We start from the raw sequence: 23,105 nt of genomic DNA on the forward strand, positions 1-23,105 counted from the left end.
CCGCTCACAGACACAGGAAACAAACTTCACTGCTAATGTTTTATTGGAGCACAACAGCAAACACCGCTACCATCTGGTCTCAAGTGTACGACACCACTACACCCACCACCACCCTCATCATTCCCCTCAGATTCACATCCAAGACTGAATGCACCAGGCAGATTTACCTAGTCAGCTCAGAAAGTGCTTAGTCAGCCAAAAGCCACTGAGAAAACAAAAAAGGCCACTTCATGTCATTGCATAGGATAAGATGTGAACTCTGCAGTTCTACAGGAAGAAATCTGGAGTCACAATCATTGGCAACTACTGAGAAAAAAAATAATATTACATTGGCTGAGGCAAGTGTTTATAACCGTTATAAAACTACAACGGCTGAGAGGAAACATGCCGACAAGTTTTATTTACCAACCGGGAGGGTAACAAGCCTCTAGCATGTCAGTCCTGGTACAGCAGGAAGCCCGAAAAGGTGCTGTACTTCCAGGTGCTGCCATAAATGGCCCCACGATGCAGCCTCAGCCACACCTGGTCTCCCTGGAACAGAGGGAGGATCGCGTGGTTACTGGCAGTCTCGTGATCTGGGGCTCCATCATTGGCGTACGCAGACACCATCACCTCGTCGTCACGCATGAGGTTGACGTAAAGGGGAACGTTGATAGCCAGCTTCAGAATGTGGAAGATGAAGACATAGGTCCCATTCACAGGACAAGTGAAGCGGCCGATATGAGAGTCGTACATTTCTCCCAGGTTAGTGTGCAGCTGGTCGAACACGATCGGCTGGTCAAGGTTGCCTGGGGCAAAGTTGGCAGTGCGAGAGGCGGTGAAAGCCACTCGTAGCGGATGGGAGAGCGGATAGAGCTGCATGGGCAGTAAGGATGGAGGATGGCTGTGTGGAGTGAGCGGGACCTCCACCGTAGAGACAGACATGGAATCTCCAACACCCGAATCCACCATTGGACACATTCCCTCTCTGTCTGGACTGCTGACCTGGGAAGAGTCGCTCCAGGCAACTGCAAGGAAACCATTCAACAGTATAAGTCAAGGGGAAAATGGTAAACCGTCATTTTATAACCAAGAAACTTCTAGCATTTAAATGCAAAAGGGGCTAGTTTTTATTTTTCTGCATCAGTTTAGTCAGTATGAGGACCGTGACGGCTGCTCTCGTGGTCTGCTTGTAACAGTCAGTTTAACCTTGGTCAGGCTGTGCTGCGGAGACACGCTGAGGCAATAGGTGTGTTTCCATTACCAGAACTTCAGGGTAGATTTACGGGAACCTCCCGACATGCGTGCGTCTCCACATGACCGGGCCAGCCAAGCAGCTGGTTTTCCTGGCCGTTATCAGGAACCTTCAGAGTACCTGCTCAGGGGTGGGTACCCTGAACGGCCTGGTGGAGTAGCCACAAAGTAACCCTTGGTAAGCTCCTGCTGATTGGTTGCAACACAGCAGGAAATTACATCAGCTGATGTCCAAAACAATCAGGATTATTAGTAAAATTAGAATTGCTGAAGCACAATGGAAGCAAAACAAAATAAGCACTGATCACACTTAAATTCCTACTCCTGACACCGGAAAACTCAGCGGAATTCCCCACAGACTTAACAGGGTTTTGTTGTCTCAGAGCACTTAAACAGCATGTCCTCTGGACATTGAACACCACATTTTACATTACAGTTCCTCTCGTCCTCTGAACGGATTAAATTATGATATACTCCGATAGAATAAATGCTTTTCATGTTACTGTGGACGTTTTTTGGTGCTAATCAGCCAAAGCAGTCGCGATATGTTGACGTCTGTGCAAAGTTCTGAATCTGAATGGAGACAACAGCTGAGTCTGGGACATCGTATCTCCCGGTCAGTTACCCTGTCCCAGACTTTACCCTAAAGTTACGGTAATGGAAACGCCACTATTGACAATAAAGTCGATTCTGATTCTGGTTGTGCTGCATTTGTTTAGTTGTGTTCATTTACCACTGGAGTTATGCCTCCCTCCTCCTCGTCTGTAAGAATGTTGATATCCTGAGTCCTAGAGGGGAAAACAGCACGGTTAGACAAAGCCTGCATCGTCCTGATTCCATGGGCCTCAAACCTCCACGCATAACCCAGCATCATCCCATTGAGAAAGGCTCTTAGGACTGTGGCAGGGAGTTATGCACCAAGGTCCATTAAGTGGGTAGTCGCACCCAAATGAGTCTGGCTTGGACTGGTTAGACATCTGCTGCTCATAAATAAAATATGTAATAAAACATAAAAACACCTGATGTAAAGAAGCAGCTGTTCACTGCATTTATTTAATAACAATGGGTGACACTTTACAATAAGCGTCTCTTTATCAACATTACTTAGTGCATAAGCATTAATAAACAAAAGGTCCCTATATTAACGTTCTGTTAACTATTAAGTGTCCTTAAGGTTAGGACAAAGGGCCAGGGGGTGGGGTGTCTGCTTAGTAATGCAATGGTTAAGCAGTTTCTACTTTAATAGTTTATTAATGCCTAATAATGCACTAACATTAATAAAGGGATCCTTGTCAAGTGTTACCAAACAATAAAAAAAGAATTAAAAAGAATTAATCACGTGTGGTCACTGATGTTTCACCCAAGACTATGATTTCTAAAAGGTAAAAAAAAAAAAATAGGTCCTTCTAGAAATCTAGTTTTTATTTTCTGCACCTCCAAGTCTTTTAGAAGCAACTTGAAACAAAACACGAGTGATGATTACGAAACAGTTGGACTCACTCTAGCAGCATAGAAAAGACCAGGATCCCTGTGATGAGTCTGGGGCGTGTAGGATCCTATGGAGAGGAAAAACAGCAGTAAACCTTAAGCTTCAGTAAAGATGCAACCCCACCCTTTACCCTGAACAAAAGACCCTAGAGGAGAAGCAGAAGTTACAGAAAACCTGAAGGAGAAGAAGAGACCCGAGGACCAGTACCTCTGTTCCACCCAGAGGAGCGAAAGCTTTGTGCCAGTCCCTTGCCACCACGTGCATTACCTCTCACAGATCCTCTAGAGTAGGACTGGTTAGATCGACTTGGACCTCCACCTGACTGGCCAGGAGACAGAAACATCTGGCCACTAACTGCGTAGTCTGCTTGGTACCCTACAGAAACAAAGATCAAGCAGCAAAACAAGTATCAGAAGCCATTATGTCCCAGACTGCCTGAAGAGGGCACTACACACCTAGCTGAGGCTCATCATCTGGAGGAGCAAACTCTGGAGGGGTCTGGGTACTGGCAGTGTTGTAACTGGGCCCAGAGAAAACTGCAGAGTTTGAATTGCCCTGTGGGTCTCCATTCTGGGGTAAAGCTGAACCCACTTTGAATACCTGACACCACCAGAAAGCAAAGAGGAAAGCAAAATATCAAGGTCCATTTAAAGAAAACCACTAGATGGCATCACTTATCTGGGGTTTGTTCACCATCATAGCAAGTAAAGTCTAATGATATAGCATTTATTACAGAAAGTCACAAAGTGCTTTACAAAGAACAAAACAAATCAAAATGATTGTAAAGACAAAACATAAAGAAATAATTAAAAATCTGAAAAAAGTCATTCTACTGAAGAAAATACAAATGGTGAACTATTTCAAGTTCATGTTTTGACACCAACCTTTGCAGTTTGGAGACATTTCTGAAATGATAAAAACAGTTCCGGGCCCGTGTTTGAGTGGCCTTCAAGAGAAATTGACTGGTCAATAACACCCAGATTCCTCAAGTCAGACTTGGCGGCACAAGTTTTTGACTGATCAAATTAACCGTTCTCTCGGGCAATGATCAAACACTCAGTCACTGTGCCCTCCAAACCCCAACGACCTCCCTCCCCTGTCCAGACTGAGGTGAAGAGCGCTGCTTACCGTGGCTGCTGCTGAAGTGTTGAGTCCCAAACCCACCAGCCCACCTAGTGGACACTTATGTTGTGTGATGTCTGAAGTCTGTTGCATTTCTGTCTGAGGTGGTTTTTGCATAGCAAAGCTGCCCTCCCTGTGGTGGGTAACTCTGAAGTGCCTTTTTCTTCCTCCACCTGACTCAATCCTCATATATAAACCCTCTGATCTCTATTAAGGTAGCACAACTCAGGGTTGCAAATGACCACAGTCACCAATTCTTGTCATGCGTCTTTGCCTATGTATGTATGTCTGATCTCTGAATTGTGTGTACTGAAACTCTCATTTCCCTCTGGGATTAATAAAGTATCTTTGAATTTGAATTGAACTGAATTGATTCTCAGTTTAACTGCAGGAAGTCATCTTCTAGCTAGCTGGTGATAGCTGATAGGCATTAGAGTAGCTCAGTTTACAGAACTCAGAATCCTTAAAGGAGCAGTACTGCTGAATGTCATCTGCTTCTTGGTGATAAGAGACATTATAAAAAGACTCAATTTAACAAGTGTTGGGAGTAATGCGGTACAAATGTAATTTATTACTGTAATGCATTGCTTTTGCTGTAATGTGGTAATGTAAGGCATTACAGGGAAAGAAAATGGTAATATTTACTCGGTACAATTGTCAGTAACGCGGTAATTACAATGCATTTATAAACCCAGATTCAAGATGTGGGTTTCCTAAAAATTCAAATTGCGGGAAGCCTGAAAAAAGATCCAGTATCCACATACATTACGTCATTTATGGACTCAGCTTTGCGGGCATTCTATGAGCAGAGAGGACGCAGCGGTAACGGCTCAAATACTCCAGCTGCGTCCTGCGCGCGGCCGCTGCTATATTCACAAAATCACTACACCAAAACAAAGTAATTTGTTTGCGATTGTTTATATCAGCCCATATTCTCTGGTACTTCATGTACTTTTCAGCTGAGTTCATAATCTGTGCCCTGGTGATTTCAACTCATTGCTGCTGGAGCGCAGCGCATGTGAAGCTTTTTGTTTGTTGCGTTCGGTAGATCCCTTTGGCTGATTAGTTAGAAAGTAGGAAATCTAGGAAACAGTTTTTCTGGAAGACGGAGAAAACATGCAGCATGCAGGAAGGTTAGAGAGAGAAAGGGCAGGAAATTATTTAAATAAAATCAAGAAAACAAAACAAAGTGCTTGAAAAGAAAAAAGTAGGCAGACTTATCCCCAATACACATTTTTACCAGTGAAAAGCAATAATATATAAGCATTTAATATTTATACATGTGATAGAATCAGATCACCCCAGAAGTCAGTCCCACATCCAGGGCCGTATCAAGGCATTTGGGGACCAAGGCAAATATAGGCTTGGAGCCCCCACCACCTCGCTCCCTGCTCAGTTAATATAAGATGGCAGCGTGCTGAGAGTACAGATTGTTGTTGCTTTTATTTAATAAACAATCATTTTAAAGCACTTTTATTATAGGTGACTGTTTTTAACAGCAATCCTAGCTCAGATACCACATCACCTTCCACATATATGTCATGAGCTCACTGAGCGTCAGATTACCAGATTCATATTGAAGTTGTTTTGGTGAAAGTAACTTAAAGTAATGCAAAAGTAGTGTAATGCCTTACATTTTAAAATCGGTAATATTGTAATGTAATGAATTACTTTAAAATGAGGGTAACAAGTAATAAATAATGCATTACAGTTTTGAAGTAACTTGCCCAACACTGAATTTAACAGGGCACAGGGAACTGAATCTTGGAGAACATAGTGCACAAGTCTGGACAGGAAGCTCATATCTAGTGGTGTTGGACCTCAACTAAACGGTTTAGTTTGTTATATAGAAACTTGTGGTAAAACAAACGCTACACATAGATGTTTAAAATCTAATGAAATTCAAGAGAAAAGCACTGATGACATTAAAGTCAATTATTGTAAAAATACATTTAGTGTAGCTTATGTTTTATTTTCACAAACTACAAATACATTTATACTAGAAGTTATAGAAAATAACTGTTCTGATTAAGTTAATTACTTTCTTCTGCTGCAGACTTGTTGGTAAATATAAATTTAACAGTTTCATATTCGAAACACAGCTAGGATGAGAGGAAAGAGGAAGGATTGAATGAGATTATAGTAAGGATCGATGAGGGAAGTAGATTGATAAGGAAAAGAACCCAAATATGATCCATAATACACTACCCACAATGCATTTCCTCTCAGTTCACATTTATCATACGTATGTGTGCTTCAGACAGGGATTCATCACTGGTCATCACCGCCTCACCCACCCCGTGAACTAAAGCTCGCGTACCTTCCTTCAATGCGAGGAGACACACTGGATGACCCTGGTCTCTGATTGGCTGGGTTCCTACTATTTTTGCACTTTCCTTTAGAGAACTGAAAGCTGTTATGCCTCACTCGCTTTTCTCTGCTCTTCATGTTTGGACTCAGAGGGAAGGAAGTGTTTATCTTCTGTCCTCCACACTGAACTGAAACTGTCAAAATTAGTTTCTAAAGGAACTGGCAAATACTTTAAATAAAGCCTTTGTTTTAAATGTTAAAATGTTAGTTCTTAAATTATTTTTGAAAATTCTAAAATTTTAAATCTTTACTGCACTTTATATTTTTTAAATGTTTTTGTTGTCTGCCTTACTTGGCCAGGTACCCCTTGGGTAAGAGGTCTGACCTCGGTGTCCTGTACCTGGTGAAATGAGGTTTATTATAGTAAAATTGAACAACTAATAACAATTTAAGAAAGCTGCTGAGGAAGTGAGAGATTACAATAACCAGTTCAAGTCAAACTTACTGACTGGATATTCTGAAACTGTGCAGACATGGGGGCTCGGCTGGAGGGAGGTGTAGAGAAAGGCTCGGGCTGGGGTGAGAAGGACGAACTGGATCTCGCCCTGCTACTGGGCGACTGCTTCTCTGAATCGGTTACAGGCGTCTAGAGGAGATTCAGTAGGTTTGATCTTTGATAAAAACATGTTGCATCTGTTCATTTGACCGGGACGTTTGTGTTTTTACATAAGGAGAGCCGTTCTTGTCTAGGGCAGCTATGGCCGACTTCCTGCGAAAGAGGGGAGGGGAGGAAAACATCTTTATGTCTTCTGCCTGAAGAGGCTCCTGCAGAGATTAAGAAAACTTTAACCACTTCCACATGCAGCGTTCATGCTTACATTTAGTCTGATTGTCTCTTACATGTGGAAGGTTGACTGAAGACGGGTCCAGGTCACTAGTCCTCAGACTCTGATCCCCATTGGTTAGTCTGACTTTGCATTCCATATGCCTGGGAGGTAACGGGGTGGACTAGAATGTGTGGGGGAAAAAAGAAAAAGGAAGCTGTTGGTTTATCTTTTGGTTCCAATAGACATGTGATCCAGTCAAATTAAAATGAGTTCACGTTCATCAGGACTAATCTGAACCCAGTTACACAAACTAGACAATCATTGGTCATCATGGAAAGTGTGAAACTAATGAATGTTAAAAATGAGACCTTACATGCATCGTTGTGGGTAGAACATCCAACGGACTTCTTAAACCTCCATGGGCTAGTGGGTCTGGAAGAAAATTTATTACATTTTAAAGTATTTAGACTAGAGGAAGTATTTGGTAGCACACATTTTAGTCCAGATAATTTCATTCTTCATTTAGTTAACTTAAGAAAATAAAAGAAAATGCTAAAAAGTAATTCCAAAAATATGATGTTTGCATCAAATTCAAACTTTACTGATATGGAAACATTTCTGGAAAACTGACAACTTCCTGCGGCCAGGAGAAACTGATAAGTTCAGTCTGGGGGAGGGAGATGTTTACATAACTGAGGGGTTTCTGTTTAGGAATCAAGGATTCTTTCAGGGTTGAAAGTTCTCTTTTCCCCTGAGTGTTTGGGTTAGGAGTCGAGTAATGACTCATGTGTGGAGAGGGCAGGCCAGAACGTGAGATGCCCATTAAGGGCTTATATGGAATGGTAAATGGCTTGTATTTGATATAGTGCCCACTAGAGTTCTACAACCCCCCCAAGACACTTTACAACACAGTCACTCACACACACAAGTGATGAGCTACAATGTAGCCACAGCTGCCCTGCGGCACACCGAATTCCCCTGGTGAAACCGTTAGTTCCACAGAGGAAGGACCTTTCAGGGCTCGACTCTAGTTTTCTGAACAGCTCGGTGCAAACGTGCAGAAAACAGCAAGGACTTCCCAGCACTCAAAGCACTTTCCATTATTCACACACTCACATTCACACACAACTGATGACAGTAGCTACTACATGGCCACAGCTGCCCTGGGGCAATCTGACAGAGGAGAGGCTGCCATTTGCGCCATCGGCCTCTGACCACCACCAACACTGGCAAGTTGGGCTAAGTGTCGTGCCTAAAGACTCCGCAGCAGAATACCCTGGCAAGAGCTGGGATTGATCCCGCTACCCTCCGATCATGAGGCAACCCACTCTACCTCCTTAGCTACTGCTGTCCTGTAAAACTAACAAAAATGTGGTCATTAATAATGTGATCTGAGTTAAAGGTGAACTAGGCTGCTTTGGCTTGCTTTGAGCACCCCCTAGTGTCTGTAAAACAGAAAGCAAAACTCATCTCCTCACTGTGCGTTTGTCTTTTTAAACACCTTAATCTAACAGCTGAAGTGTCTCCCCAGCCTTCATTAGTGTCTACAGGAGTGATTCATCTCTAAATTAAACACATCAGCTGTGTTCATGATCTAAAACGTGCAGGAACCAGACTGCAGCAACAGGTACTCCTGGTGCTCCTGGAATCTCCTCCATGTTTGAAACTAAACTGGAAGACACTGCAAGCCTTCCAGCAAGGTTATGTGTTGGTGTGGAATCCTGGTGGAGGGCTGCCTGTGTAACCTCATGGGCTCCAGGGGTCACCTCAGTATTCCTTTAAATGTTTTTAAGCTGTGTATTTGAAGATCCCAAGTCCATAGGAAAAGCTAACAGGAATATTTTGCCATGTTGAGTTTTGTTTGTGTTCCAGGTTACCTAGTGGGGGCGTTCCAGATGACTGTCTTTTCAGTCTGGGTGTGCCGTTGGACACAGAGTTCTCACCATCCAGGAGGGAGTCCTGAAACATGTAAGGGCATACCTGGTTAGGGCTAGGGTCTACGTGAAGCACTTTGTGATTCTATGTCTGATCGGGCGATATCGGCATTAAAATTTAATTTAGGAAAATATCTGTATAGGTTTTCAGTCTTTTAGTGGCACGGCTTTTACAAACCATACACACATTATACATCAAACTCTTCAGCTACATCTCTCAAAATTTAGAAGCAGGACAGATTGGAGGTTAAGTTTGAGAAAATTTTGTTCATTTGGCACAACTTGTAAAGTAGAATTTTTCCCTGTGTAGTGGCAAACAACAAACAAAACAATCTTCATCCAAGGCTTGCTTTTATCTGAAGGTCTTTATAAATGTTTCATCACCATAGCTGCAGTATACAGAAAAAAATACATTACTAATACACACATCTCATGCTTGTGGAGAATGAGATTACGCTGTTTGAGACAAAATCAACATGCCACTTTTCCTATTAGTAACTTTAATTTACATTGTTATTTTGCACAGAAAAAGTTAAAAATGTAAGCATGCATGATTGGAGATATGTGGTGTTACTTTAAAATGCTAGTTTTTCCTTTTTTTTACGAGGGGGAGACCTTGCATATCGAAAACCAAGTTAGACAATATCATAATGGATATCAGTAAAAAAGCCGCTTGAAAAAGGTTCACACTTTTACATGGGGGGGGGGGGGTAATGCCTTCAAGAGTTTTATTCTTTTCTGTCAGAGGTAAGAAACATCCTGCACTCACTTCAATACCAATAGTTCTGCAGTACTGTAGACTTTGATGACTAGTCTCATTCATGACCTCAGTCAATCAATCAACTTTTATTTATATAGCACTTTATCCTACATTACATGCAACTCAAAGTGCTTAACAAACTAAAATGGCCCCGCATACCCACATTCCCTCCCATCCCCAGAATTTTAAAAACAGTCTGACAATAAAAACCCCTTCACAACACTCATCCTCCGGCGCACACACATACGCACGCACACACACGCACGCACGCACGCACCCCCTTCCCCATGGTAAAAAAAACACAATTGACTGAGATCAGATGAGCCAGACCAGCTAAGATAAGGATAAGGAAACACCATCGGGGAGCCATACGCCCCTACAGCAGCAGATCCACAGCAGCAGCTGAGGCACTGACACAGGGCGCCCAGGGCAGGGAGGGCAGAGACCCCCACCACCACCTAGGCACACCTGGAAAGCACCCAGGCCTCCACAGCCGACCACCGCTGCCGGGGCAGAGGGCTCCCACAGAGAAAGCACTGGAAAAAGGTTAAATTAGGGTTAAAATATAAAATCAAAAGAGCTAAAATGAGAATTGTAATTTAAAAAGTTATATAGATATTAAAATAATGTTGATCATAAATCATGGTAAAAAACTGTTTAAAAAGCACGTATAAAGAAATACATTAAATAAATAAAACATTTTGATAAATAAGTAACCCAAGTAATTAAATAATTTAAAAAGTGATAGTATTCAGTTAAGCTAAAAAGATTAGTCTTGAGCCTGTTTCTAAAAACATGAACGTTCTCAGCAGCCCTGAGGTCCCCTGGCAGCTCGTTCCAGAGGCGAGGACCGTAGTATTTGAAGGACGCCTTGCCGTAAATATGTGTCCTGACTTTAGGGATGACAAGGAGACGGCTGCCAGAGGGGCGCAGAGACCGCGCGGGTTCATAGCAGTTCTGAAAGATAAGAAGGCCCAAGACCATTAAGACACTTAAAAACCGTTAAAAGTATTTTGAATTTGATCCTGAAACATACGGGGAGCCAATGCAGTGATTCTAAAACTGGAATGATGTGCTCCCGCCTCCTGGTCTTTGTCAGAACACGTGCTGCTGAGTTTTGTAATAGTTGTAAACCTGAAATCGACTTTTTAGGGAGACCAGAAAGCAGGGCATTACAGTAGTCTTTTCTACTGGTGATGAAAGCATGCATTAGCGTCTCCGTATTGGCCCGAGAGAGAATCGGGCGGACTCTGGCGATGTTCTTTAGATGATAAAAACCTATTTTGGTGATATTTTTAATATGATGGATAAAAGTCAGCTCAGAGTCAAAGATGACACCCAGGTTATTTACTTGTGAAGATGGGATTAAGAGACAGTGATTGTAATTTTGGTAAAAGCTTCTCTCTCTGGGCCTCAGGACCAATAACTAAAACATCAGTTTTGTCCTGGTTGAGCTGGAGAAAGTTTTCTGTCATCCAGGATTTGATGTCAAAAATGCAATTGAAAAGTGTGTCCATTGGTCGTGTGTCATCAGGAGACACAGATGTACAGCTGTGTATCATCAGCGTAACTGGAAATTCACCCTGTGTCTCCTGATGACACTGCCGAGAGCATATAAAGGTTAAAAAGCACTGGGCCTAAAATTGAACCCTGGGGCACACCACATGTAATCCCATGAACCCTCGAGGAACAGGTATCCAAACTCTCCATAGAAGTCCTGTCTGTGAGGTAGGAAGTGAACCATTGGTGAACAGCACCAGAGAGGCCGATCCGTTTCAAACGAGTTAAAAGAACAGTGTGGTCTACTGTATCAAAGGCAGCACTTAGATCCAGTAGAACCAACACTGTCACCTTCCGTTTATCATAATTTACTCTAAAATCATTTAAAATCTTCAGAAGGGCCGTCTTGGTGCTGTGGTTCACCCTAAAATCAGACTGAAATTTTTTTAAGACATTATGGGTGTTGATAAAATCATTAAGTTGGATAAAAACAAGCTTTTCTAAAATTTTGCTTAAAAATGGTAAGTTGGATACTGTTCAATAATTGTTTAAGTCATTAAAATCTAAATTGCAATCGACCTGCTGACTTTTACTGAAACGTGATTTTTGTGGGCTTAGGCACGAGCAACAGGGCATCTCTAGTTCAACCAAGAGCTGAAAGTCACCTGCATGAAACTGAAGGAGCAGTGGATCTTATTCAATAGGTCTTCTAGGTGCTGCTTCCTAAGAATGGGGTCTTTTGGTAGGGAAGACGGAGAGTTGAAGACCTCTACTGGTATGTTCATTTCATTTTCCTGTTGGGAGGAGGTGGCAGCTTTAAAAAAAAAATGTTTAAACCATGTAAATGCATCTACTTTATTTTTTTCTTTACTCACCGACTTGGAAGTTTGCTCCGCTTTGGCTTTCTTCTCTTTTCTCTAGGAAAAACATAATTCACCACCTGAGTCAGATTTTATTTAACAAACTGAATTAATTGAGCTAATCTTTAAAAAGCTGAATTTAAACAGGGCCTGAAGCTAAAATATACATTCTTGGCATATCCCCATACTCAGGTACTTGTAGAGCTGGTCTACGACTTTTTTTAAAAATGGACATTTTCTGATCGCCCATTGTCCGCTCTCACGCTGTATTGAAATGTGCGGTTACAAATAAACTGGTATGGTATTAAAAGCTGTGCTGATCTCTGAACAACATCAAGCTAAATGAAGCCCAAGACACAAACTTTCTTACCCATCAGTATCAGGAACAGAAGATAAAGATCTCACCGGTTTGTCTTCAGCAGATATTTTCTTAGAGGTGACATGGTGCACTTTAGGTATGAATGTAGCAGCACCTTTCCATGATTTGGCAGGTGCAGACTGTGGAGACAACGGTCCATCTTGGAGATGCATATCCCAGCTGTCAGGAGGCTCCTGCTCCCTTTTAGCCTGGAAATCCTCCCTCCAGTTCAGAGGGGGGGACGCCTCCTCCTCAGACAAACGAAGTCTGTAAAACTACAACATCAACAGATCAGCACAGTTTGGGCAGATGTGGAGTCCCAGAGAGCAAATTACAGCAGGAAAGAGACAGCCCTACCTTTTTGGAACTTTCGTTTGACTCAGACTTTGTGGCTGGAAGCACAAAATATATTAAGACTATTTAAATTTTTAAAGCAGGAGGTAGTCATTTCAGTGGTTCCCAATCTGGGGTCCGTGGCCCCTAAGAGGGTCCCAATAATGTTGTCTGTTGATGCTGTGAGGTTATCAAGATTATATTTGTAAAAATTTCCAATAACATGTCTGATAGTTGAATCAAACTAAGAGTCACAACTCTTTATTTCTGAATACAGTTTGTGATTATTCCTTTTAATCGTGTGCATGCAAGTAGAAGTTGGAGTTGGGGGCCCTGGCTTGTCTTGGACACAGGTCCTCATGTAAAAAGGTTGGGAACCACTGTTTAAGAACTCAGTTAACTTGTTAAAGATCAACTTTACTCATTTTTTAATACATATAGCGCCTTTGTCAGGACTCCAAAGCTCTTTACACTACAGTATCATTCATCTATTCACACACACACATTCACACACTGATGAGCAACAATGTAGCCACAGCTGCCCTGGAGAACACTGACAGAAACGAGGCTGCCGAGCACAGGCACCACCGACCCCTCGGGCCACCACCAGCAGGCAAGGCAGGTTTAGTGTCTTGCCCGAGGACACAACAGCAGAGTTCTCTAACGGGAGCCAGGATCAAACCAGCAGCCTTCTGATTACTGGACAACCCGCTCTACCCCCCGAGCTACTGATGCCCCTTAAGAAGGTAATGATGAAGACTTAATCAAAGGTCACGCAAAGCCAGCTTGAACAGGTGAGTTTTCAGCTGCGTTTTAAAGGAGACCACTGAGTCCACTCATCTCAGGCTCAGGGGGAGAGAGTTCCAGAGTCTGGGGGCCACAGCAGCAAATGATCTGTCACCTTTGGTCTTTAGCCTGGTGCTGCACAACCAGTAGGCTTTGATCACTGGACCTCAGGGACCAGTCAGATTTGACAACAGCAACACAACTCTTCCACTGACCGTTTGCTCTACAACATTGATCAATTATCTCCACAAATAAGCCTGAAGCAGTTCTGTCATGTGGCGGAGTTGCTAATGCTAACTGTTAGATTCTACTAGTTGAGATGTTTTCTGGATGCTAAAACAGCCTTCCTCGTTGAGTCAAAATGGGTGAGTCCATGAATGTTAAGCAACAGTGTGATGTAGATCTGTCGGCTTTTCTGAATAGAGCGTTTTCCCATCCGTTTTCTATCAGAATCTAATGCAGGAAGTAGGGGTGGAAGAATGTTTTCATGTTCAGCCAGCATGAAAAACTCAGTGACCAGTCATTTAAAAAATAAAAACTGGTTTCTCAGTGAACCTGCTCTTCAATGTTACCCTAACCATCTTTCTAGAGTGGAGGTGCAGCTGATGGAGTAGCACACTGAATTTATATTTAATCATTAGATTCAATGGTTCTGAAGTCATCATTTTAGGATTTCTGCATTCCCAATGGTCCTAACTTCAACATGTCTTTTCAGCGCTCCAATTTCACAAGAATCCTGTGTCCTGGCAGACTGCCAACATCAGCCAAATCGGTCTTCTTCCCTCAGCAGAAAGAGGAGCCAGCTAAGGTGTTTCAGGCATTTGGTTGTGATGCCTCCTGGAGGAGGTGTTTGAGGTGTGTCAGGGAGGAGCAGACATGCTGCAGGGATTTCATCCCCAGGCTGGTTGAGCACTCAACCAGACAAAATAATTAAACACTAAAACTTTTTACATTTAGAGTCACATGATATTTTGTTCAGCTATGTTATACCATTTATGGTAAAACAGAGACCAAAACCAACTGCTGCATGTAATTTAAGTTGTGCATCTTAGAAAAATGTATTAATCCATTACATTAATTTGTGGAACCCTGGGAACTGGTACATTTCCCAGTGACCAATAGGCACACATGCATAGGCGCACACACATCATGAACCATGCGTAGGACACGAAGTGGCCAAAAGGGGCATGAAATTCTTACAGGACACCCCCCCACCCCCCCCCCCCACCCCCACACACACACACACACACACACACACACACGAGAGGTTAGCCGTTACCATTCACTTACATGATTTATGCTAAGCTAAAGCTAACAGAATACCGCTAGATTAGGGGAATGACTGTGCTGGTTAGAAAATGCTTTTTCCCCTCAGTTATCCAACTCTGGGGAATATGACAGACTAAATTTCACTTAGGAGTGGAATATCCCTTTAAGATGCCCATTGCTGGTGAAACTACAACTTTACCAATCTGGCGTGATGAGCTCAGTAATAAATCTGGTGTCTCAGTGGGTGGGGGTGGAAGACAGCTGAAGTATTTGTAGTTTAACAGCCTGAGGAGCTCGTCTTTCAGCAGCTTATCTGGAAAACAGTAACAACAAAAGTCATTCAGGATTGTGTTTTATGTTTAGATGCACCTTTGTTTACATAAGCTGAGCTGCCATATTTTATTTTTATATTGAAGTGACCATTTCTATAACTTCAGATGACAAAGTTAGTGGTTCCATTCCATTAAAGAACATCAAACCCAAAATGGTCACTTTAACTTGTACAGTGGGTCCAACGTTAACTTCTTTGGAAACTCATTGTTCCATCTGAGAACATAGAACTGATGTAATTAGCCCAAATATTTGGTTCTGTCCTAAGAACTTTCTCCAATGAGGTTTGTGGCAACTGAATGAATGCTAGTCTGGTTTTTAGGACTTGTTTTTCAATAGTGGTGTCCTCTGGAGTCAACCGCCCTTAAATCTAAATAGTCTATAATTTGGTGGCAGGGAGGATCTGAGCTGGGAGTGGACCTCTAATCTCACTGGACGTTGTTCTGAGCTCTTTTGTTTCCATTTCCATCATCTGCCTCTGTCCAGAGAAGTTGTCTACAGTCCTGTGAACTTCTGAATATTCTGCTGTAGTCACTGGAACATCACGCTCAATGGAGATGGTCTACCCTTTAGCTTTAACATGCTGGTCAACAATAGTCTCTTATCTCCAGATAAAACCATCAGCTTTCTGTGGTCTGTCCAATGTGGTAACACACTGATACCAAACAGCACAGCAACTACTTTTCAGCCTTTTAACAGGCAGACTGATTACCAGACTGAAGACACTCATGATGCTGATCACAGGGCACACTTTAGTTTAACTTGTCTCTATGGTCACATCTACAGACATCTGAGGAGAACCTTCATGTAGGTCCAGACCAGATTTAGATTTTAAATGGCTCTTTTAACCACAGCTCAAAAACATCCGATTTTGAGGCGTTGGTTTTCAAAACAATTTCATTTATTTAGTAAGTTTCAGGGTATTTCAGTCACTACAGTGGGTGTTTTAATGGATCAGTGCAAACTACATTAACTTCCCCAAGCTCAGAGTCTGAGATGGAGCTCTGAAAGAGGCCAAAAGTTTATCAACATCTTTTTCCTCTAATGATGATCATCTTTTATGTTGCATTAAAACATTCAAACAACTATTTTAATTCTTAATGTCCTAAACGATGGCAAACAAGAACTCACATGTGGATCCAGCCACAGGTTTGTCTTTCCCCTCCAGAAGGTCCATATACACCCCCGCAGCCTGCTCCATCTGCTCTTCCAAACTACAGCAAACAAAGAGAAAACTGTTTTATACTAGTTGATGTAAGACGAAGAACCTGCATTTCCATTTTCATGTATTTATTTAATAAATGTGTTCTATTGCATCTTGTATACCAATTCTAAAACAACATGGGGAATTTTGAAGTCTGACATCAGCTAAAATTAAAGAATCTAAAACTACTGAATGTGAGAATATCAGCAGGTGAGTCAAGCTTTAAGAAGAAGTTAATGGTCCATGCTTCTAATCATTTAAAACACCAAATCTTCTCACAAGCCACTACTTCCCTACACGAAACAGCTGCATTTCCACGGCCTTGGGAATTTGGTGATAAACCATTCTTCACCCTGTATGATTGTTCAGATTTTTTTCTTTTATACAAATTCATGGCTCAGCTCAGACCTTAGCTTCTGTCCCTTCCAGATGATTTGCACGTTCCTGCCACTCAGTTTCAAAAAGTCCAACAAACACCAAGACCTGTTTTATTATAATTCCAGTCAAAATATTGACATAAGCGGATATTCAGTGTTCAACAAAATCCAGTTTTACCCATTTTAATGTTTCTTTCCACCTGAACTATAAAATGTTCAACAGCAGGGATGTCTAAACTTTTCAAGACGAGGGTCAAAATCCTGAAATTAAAACTCACAGGCCAAAAAAATTAAAAAAGGATTCAATACAAACATTTTATATTTTCATTTGTTCTGCTCAAAAAAGTGCTTAAATAGATATATTGGTCAAATTTTGAACATAATATATGAATTTATATCAACAGCCTCCAGGAGAGACTTAAATCCACGATTCTGAAAACGTTACGGGGGCCATGCAAAATTACTCCGAGGGCTGCAAAAGGCCCTCGGGCCGCACTTTGGACACCCCTGTTCTACAGTTTACGTGTCAAAACAGGGATTTAAAACAAATGTTGAAATGTTTCTTTTGCTACTGGGCTTGAAAATTGTCAAACATCGCCTAGTCTTTGATGAACAGTACACACTGCTCGGGCCAAGAAACAAGGAGCAGAAAGTCACAACGTCATAAAGTCCCCTCAAAGTCAAACTGCTGGAACTAGGTGCTGAAAGAAATAGCTCATAATATTAAAGGAAAGGAGTCATGCACAGTTGCAGAGTAAAAGTGGAACTGAAACCTCAAATGGAAGAGGTGTTGCAAATCGATGTATTTATAATAATAATGCATTGAACTTATATAGCGCTTTTCTAGACACCCAAAGAGGCTTTCACACACTCTCACATTCACACACTGCTAGTGATGGTAAGCTACTTGTAGCCACAGCCACCCTGGGGAGGTCTGACAGAGGCGAGGCTGCCATTTGGCGCCGTCGGCCCCTCTGACCACCACTAACACAGGCAAGTTGGGAGAAGTGTCTTGCCCAAGGACACAACAGCAGGATACCCCTGGCGGGAGCTGGAATCGAACCCATGACCCTCCGATCATGAGGCAACCCGCTCTACCACCTGAGCTACTGCTGCCCCGTGTGTATGTGTGTTTAACCTTTGTACAACTCATGGACTTGTGTCCTGGTTGTCAAACAAGGGATTTTTGGAATTGGGATTTGTATTAAAGGTCATGTTTAACATTCAGGATGCTGAGCTAGAAACAGACAGGATGTGCTTACAAGATCTGTAGCAGTAGGACAGGTGTGATCAGAAAAGGGGTAACGTATAACATGTATTGTGGTTGGAGCTTTTGGTGATGACCTGGAGCTGACAATCTTAAGGTATAAAACCAGTGACTGGGGAAAATCGTGGGCTCTCGTCTGGATGAAAGTCCGCAGAAAGGGGCAGAGAGGGTTTTCTTAGCCAGAGAGATCGAATAAGCTTTAGATTTCGTCTAGGAACACCAGCACTGGCTGTAAAAAATAATACCAACGGGTGTGGGATGCACCAATAAATGAGTCCAGGACGAAGGGTCTTACCCATTGCAGTAGACGAAACTAGGTCCATACTGGTACCTATGGAATCCAAGGCTGTGGTCACTGACCTACTAACTCAGGTTCTCCTGTAACAGGAGTTTTCATCAATCTCAAAAAAACAAAGTTTTATTTGAACTCACAGGAGCTCTAGATACGAATGGTAAAAAAGGGAAATAAGAGATTTTTAAACTAACCAAATTTCTCTTGCAGCTTTCCAGATGTTCTATCAAAAGACTTCAATGTTTCAGGATTGGTATTTGCATTTTACTTTTAATCATTTTACATTTTATCTATAAAGTTTTCTGGTTTATATTTTTGCTTTGCAAATCACACATTACTCATGGTTTTAATTCTACTTAAAAGCTTTTTACATTTTATCTATATCATCAACCAAAAACATATCTTAAACTAAAAACAAAAACATAAGCATATTGTATTCTTTTTGATCATTTTTCTCTTTATAATCCTTAGCTTGATTATCCAAAACAGGGATACAGTTACAGATGAGTAAGGGAGATATAAAACTTTCCATCAACCTTATGAAACTTTTACTCATCTTTTATCCGCTTATATTTGAACCCAAAAAGAGAACATCGTCTCTGGTTCTTTACTTCTGACCTAGAGAAATCACTAGATTTACTCAAACTAAGACTCCTTTCTCATAAGGGGAGTCTTAGACTAGGATAACAAAACTTCCACCCATTTGGAGACCCCGGACGAGTTACGAGTGGAAGCAGCATCGCCTGGAGCTGGTGTGACCCCTGTCTACAGGGTTTTGCATCCGTATCCCAGGTTACCCTCAGTCACAAACGAGTGGAGTCCAGGACCCAGGAGAGTGTGGAAGATTTCTCCTTGGCCAACACTTTTCCCTGGACTCAGATCCATCCATCCATTTTTGGAACCCGCTTTGTCCACGCAGGGTCACGGGGGGGGGGGCAATCAGGCGGGGTATACCCTGGACAGAAAGCCAGTCAATCGCAGCCCTGGACTCAGATCCGATTGGTAAGTCCAGAGGGCAGTGTCCACTTTTGTCTATAAAGTCTGGCATTGTTACTCGCGCAGCTGCAAAGGACTTGCAAGCTGAAGATTTGCTTGATTAAATTTATTTAGTCAAGGGGTTGCCATCTGTTGGATCACAAATAAATGCATTAAATAATTATAATAATAATAATTCATTGAACTTATATAGCGCTTTTCTAGACACCCAAAGAGGCTTTCACACACTCTCACATTCACACACTGCTAGTGATGGTAAGCTACTTGTAGCCACAGCCGCCCTGGGGAGGTCTGACAGAGGCGAGGCTGCCATTTGGCGCCGCCGGCCCCTCTGACCACCACTAACACAGGCAAGTTGGGTGAAGTGTCTTGCCCAAGGACACAACAGCAGGATACCCCTGGCGGGAGCTGGAATCACACCCATGACCCTCCGATCATAAATGTGATGTGCTGATCGTTGCTCTGACTTTCGAGTTAAAATTAAAAGAGGATCTGACGGAAATGAAATAAGCAAAATAGAAAGGCAGAGGTGAAGTTTAAGAGAAACCTTTAATCCTAGAGTGAGATTAATAACCTCTAAAAGTTAACCTACGTCTTTCACCACAAAAATGTTACAAAAAATTAAAACCAGAGGTGATTTTGTGGACTTGATGGGAAATGAACAAAATTAAATAACACAAATGTGAAATTAGATTTGAATCCTCAGTGTTCATTATGTATGCATGCATGTTAGGGCTGCACAATACATCACAAATGTATCATTATCGCAATGTCAGCACGCGCAATAAGCATATCGCAAAGAACGGACAAAAATCGCAATAAATCGTCAGCTCAAATATTTGCTACACATAATGCATTTTGTCAAACGGAAGCATGACAAATCAAACAGAGCTCTTCACCCATTTTGGCCAATCGGGTGGGTTCTCATAGGTTGGATGCCCGCCCCCGAGGTGGATGGCACTTAATTAGTACACCTGAGTTGGCTTTGTTCTGCTCTTGCTGCTGATTCCGCTTTTCCCAGGGTACACTGATTGCCTTTTCTTTTTTCATTTTTCCTCTTTCCTTACATCTCTTGATCACAATTTCTGCTTTTCTCATTTTTTGTGATTTTTTTTGTTGCCATTTTTAAATTACTTTGTAATTTTTTTTTTGTTTCCAAGTTTATTTTTTGCAAGTCATATCGTCACCGCAATATTAATCACGGTTATCGCATGTCGCAGGTTTGTCCTAATATAGTGCAGTCCTGCATGTTAAATTATTCAATTCAATAAAAGCAAATATGGTTCCTTCTTTAAAGACCAAATCCTTTTGATAAAAGTTGTGATTTTAGTACAGAAAACGGTTTCTCAAACCAAAGGTTTGTTTTGTTGCATTCACACAGGTATTACTGAGCCCCTGCGAGCACATGGGGGGGGGGGGGAAATAGTTTTATTGCATGCACCAGAACATGGAGGCCAGTGCCATTTATCTAGTGTTTTAAATAAACAGGAAGTGATTTAACTGAGCTAGAGCTGAATGTCTGTCATTCAGAAACATCGTAACAGTTTCATCTTGCCAGCAAAGCTGAGAAGTCGAAGACATTTTGAAGAAGGTTTGCTCTGGTGCATGAATGGATGAAAACACACCAACAATGTACAAAACAGGAAAGAAGCCGTTATACTCAGCAGAGCCAATATCTCCATCGTCTACTCTGTCACTTTGCTAATATCTGGTGTCCATGAGTTTCCATGTCATGTGTACAGGAAACCAGTTTTAATTTTTCCCCCATGTCTCCTTACAGGAAGTAAAAGTAAATGAGGCTTTGCTTAAAAGTAGGCACACGGAGAGGAGGTGAGGGGGTAGAAAGATGCATCAAGATAAATATTTTTATAATCACATCACAGCCCACTGAATCATAATGGAATTGTCATGAGCCTCAAATTTCCCTTCACCTGCTACTGAACCACTTGTACAAGGCTCATTTTCATTCCAGAGTTAAACTCACAAAAAGTTGGACTCTCACCTTATTTTGGTGTCCCTGCTGATGCCCAACAGCGCAGCCAGCTGGACCATGCTGTTCAGCTTCTCAGCTAGAATGCGAGGGGCATGCTTGCATCCAGCCAGCAGGTCTTTCTGCACATGCTCCTGCTGCAGCCCACGGAGGAGGTGCTGGAGCTGCAGTACCACGATCAGACGCCTCCTCTCTGCCTCCATTTTTACCATCTGCTCCTTTTTAACTGCATTCTTCTGGGCCTTCAACAACTACAGAGGTCAGATGTTAGAACGTTTAGTAAGGTGGGCTCTTAAACTCCTCATAATACATTTTCATATTTCTTCTCCAGTCACCCCAGACCTCCTGTGGCAGGACGCAAGCAAACTGCTACTTACCGTTTGGGTTAAACCATCCAAGGTTTTGTGAAGTTCTCTAGCCAAATCCAGGTGATGGAGAACCTCCTCATACTTCTCCACAGCAACCTGAGATGGAAGAAACATAGGTCCAGAACAAAAGCAGAACTTGGATAAGTTAGTGAAAGGACCTGGAGGCTCACCATCTGGTCCCGGTTCAGCTCTTCACCCTGGCCCAGCCGCCTTTTGTAGTCCTTCAGTTTTAACTAAGGGAACACAAGCTTAATAAAAGCCCAGTTCTGTCTCACTGGTCCAGTTCTAGAAGGAACTCCTTACCTTCTTCTTCTCCAAGTTACGGATTTTGTGCTTCAAACAGATGAGACCATCTTCTATGTAGGTTTCATATCCTTGGTGGTAAGCAGTGGACACATCCAGCTGTGGGGCGTTCAGACCCCCAGCTGGTCCCTGCTCCTCCTGCTTCTCCAGCTCCTCCTGCCTCTCTGCTGACGGACAGGATGAGTCCTCCAGGGTCGGGGATGGAGACAGCTGCACCATGGTGAGTTACTGAAGGAAGAAATGGGTGGTTTAGTAGATAACCGGTCCACACCAGCCAGGAGGCTGCAGTCTGGGCTGCAGCCAGCCCAGTGACGGTGCATTTACAACCGGAACGTGTTCCGAACGGAACCGAAGGGTGGGGAGCGTTTACCCAACCCGCATCAGCTGTTCTAGCTTCCTCAAATGACACAACAAAATGCACATTTGGTGCCTCTGAGCCCCCGTAGGACTGAATGTGTTAACTTAGACACCATCGGTATGAAATTAGATTTTTTTAGCCAACATTAATTGAGGTTATAAAAATCTATGCTGACTCGCCTAATTCACCCCGACGCTTCTCGTGACGGAAGTCAAACGTGCTAATTGTCTCACGCACCGCTCATTCTCCAGTGAACCAATTACGAGTGAGTTAATAAACACATTAAATAAAGATGCACGTGCACCTCCTGCCTGTAGCTCGAGCACTTTTAACCTCCAAAGTCAGACCGAAGTGAACCCCGAGTTCCAGGCGTGATGTTGGCCTCCCGGAGCGCGCGCCGGGCTCGCGCATACCTTTATATAGGTGCCTTACCAGGTGTGGCTGCCTCCACCTACAGTACAGCACATCCGGTTCGATCTCACGGTGAGAGTCCCATAGCCGCTGCTGCGCGGTTTGGTTCCGATTCTTCAGTTATTTTCTTTACTGGTTGATTAAAGAATTAATCTGATTAATCACACTGGATTTATGCTTGAGCAGAAATTATATGAAAACTTTTCTGTAGGCAACTGGAGTCGTTGCTACGTTTATTTTGTCTGTGGATAAACCAAACTCTTTGTCACCATTTTTATTATTGTTGTTACTGTTGTTATTGTTATAGGATCTAATTTTAAAACTGCTTTTTGGAGTTGTTTTTTATGTGCAGTGCAGTTTAAAACATTGTTGAGCAGAGCATGGACGTAGTTTTGGAAGGGGACAGGGGGACATGTCCCCCCGTTTTT

At 42.4% G+C, this 23,105-nt stretch overlaps 1 protein-coding gene across 2 annotated transcripts; it reads right to left on the minus strand.

Moving 5' to 3' along the window:
* Positions 1-25: 25 nt before the first annotated feature.
* On the minus strand, positions 26-22,706 carry caprin2 (caprin family member 2). Of its 2 annotated transcripts, none has more exons than XM_070549689.1 (21): positions 22,571-22,706; positions 21,909-22,136; positions 21,776-21,838; positions 21,615-21,701; positions 21,250-21,488; positions 16,243-16,325; positions 14,981-15,094; positions 12,751-12,785; positions 12,441-12,668; positions 12,051-12,092; positions 11,841-11,969; positions 8,859-8,940; positions 7,355-7,413; positions 7,055-7,162; positions 6,881-6,979; positions 6,660-6,800; positions 3,178-3,322; positions 2,990-3,097; positions 2,734-2,789; positions 1,967-2,021; positions 26-1,007 (listed from the first exon to the last, which is right to left on the minus strand). In XM_070549689.1, the coding sequence occupies exons 2-21, from the start codon at positions 22,125-22,127 to the stop codon at positions 436-438; spliced, it is 2,664 nt and encodes an 887-aa protein (XP_070405790.1). In that variant the 5' UTR covers positions 22,128-22,136; positions 22,571-22,706; the 3' UTR covers positions 26-435. The 2 variants fall into 2 exon arrangements, with proteins under 2 accessions (XP_070405790.1, XP_070405789.1); XM_070549688.1 differs by having other exon boundaries at positions 2,930-3,097.
* Between the last annotated feature and the right edge of the window lie 399 nt (positions 22,707-23,105).

This window comes from Nothobranchius furzeri, chromosome 1, assembly GCF_043380555.1.
Source record: "Nothobranchius furzeri strain GRZ-AD chromosome 1, NfurGRZ-RIMD1, whole genome shotgun sequence".
NCBI classification, from domain to species: Eukaryota; Metazoa; Chordata; class Actinopteri; order Cyprinodontiformes; family Nothobranchiidae; genus Nothobranchius; species Nothobranchius furzeri.

Excerpts from the sequence above, each read along its gene's own strand:
- caprin2 (XM_070549688.1), bottom strand. The coding sequence starts at position 22,127 with ATGGTGCAGCTGTCTCCATCCCCGACCCTGGAGGACTCATCCTGTCCG. Across the intron at positions 21,702-21,775 it reads AGCTGAACCGGGACCAGATG|GTTGCTGTGGAGAAGTATGA; the intron begins GTGAGCCTCCAG and ends CTTCCATCTCAG. Across the intron at positions 12,786-14,980 it reads GAGCTCATCACGCCAGATTG|CCACAAAGTCTGAGTCAAAC; the intron begins GTAAAGTTGTAG and ends TTGTGCTTCCAG.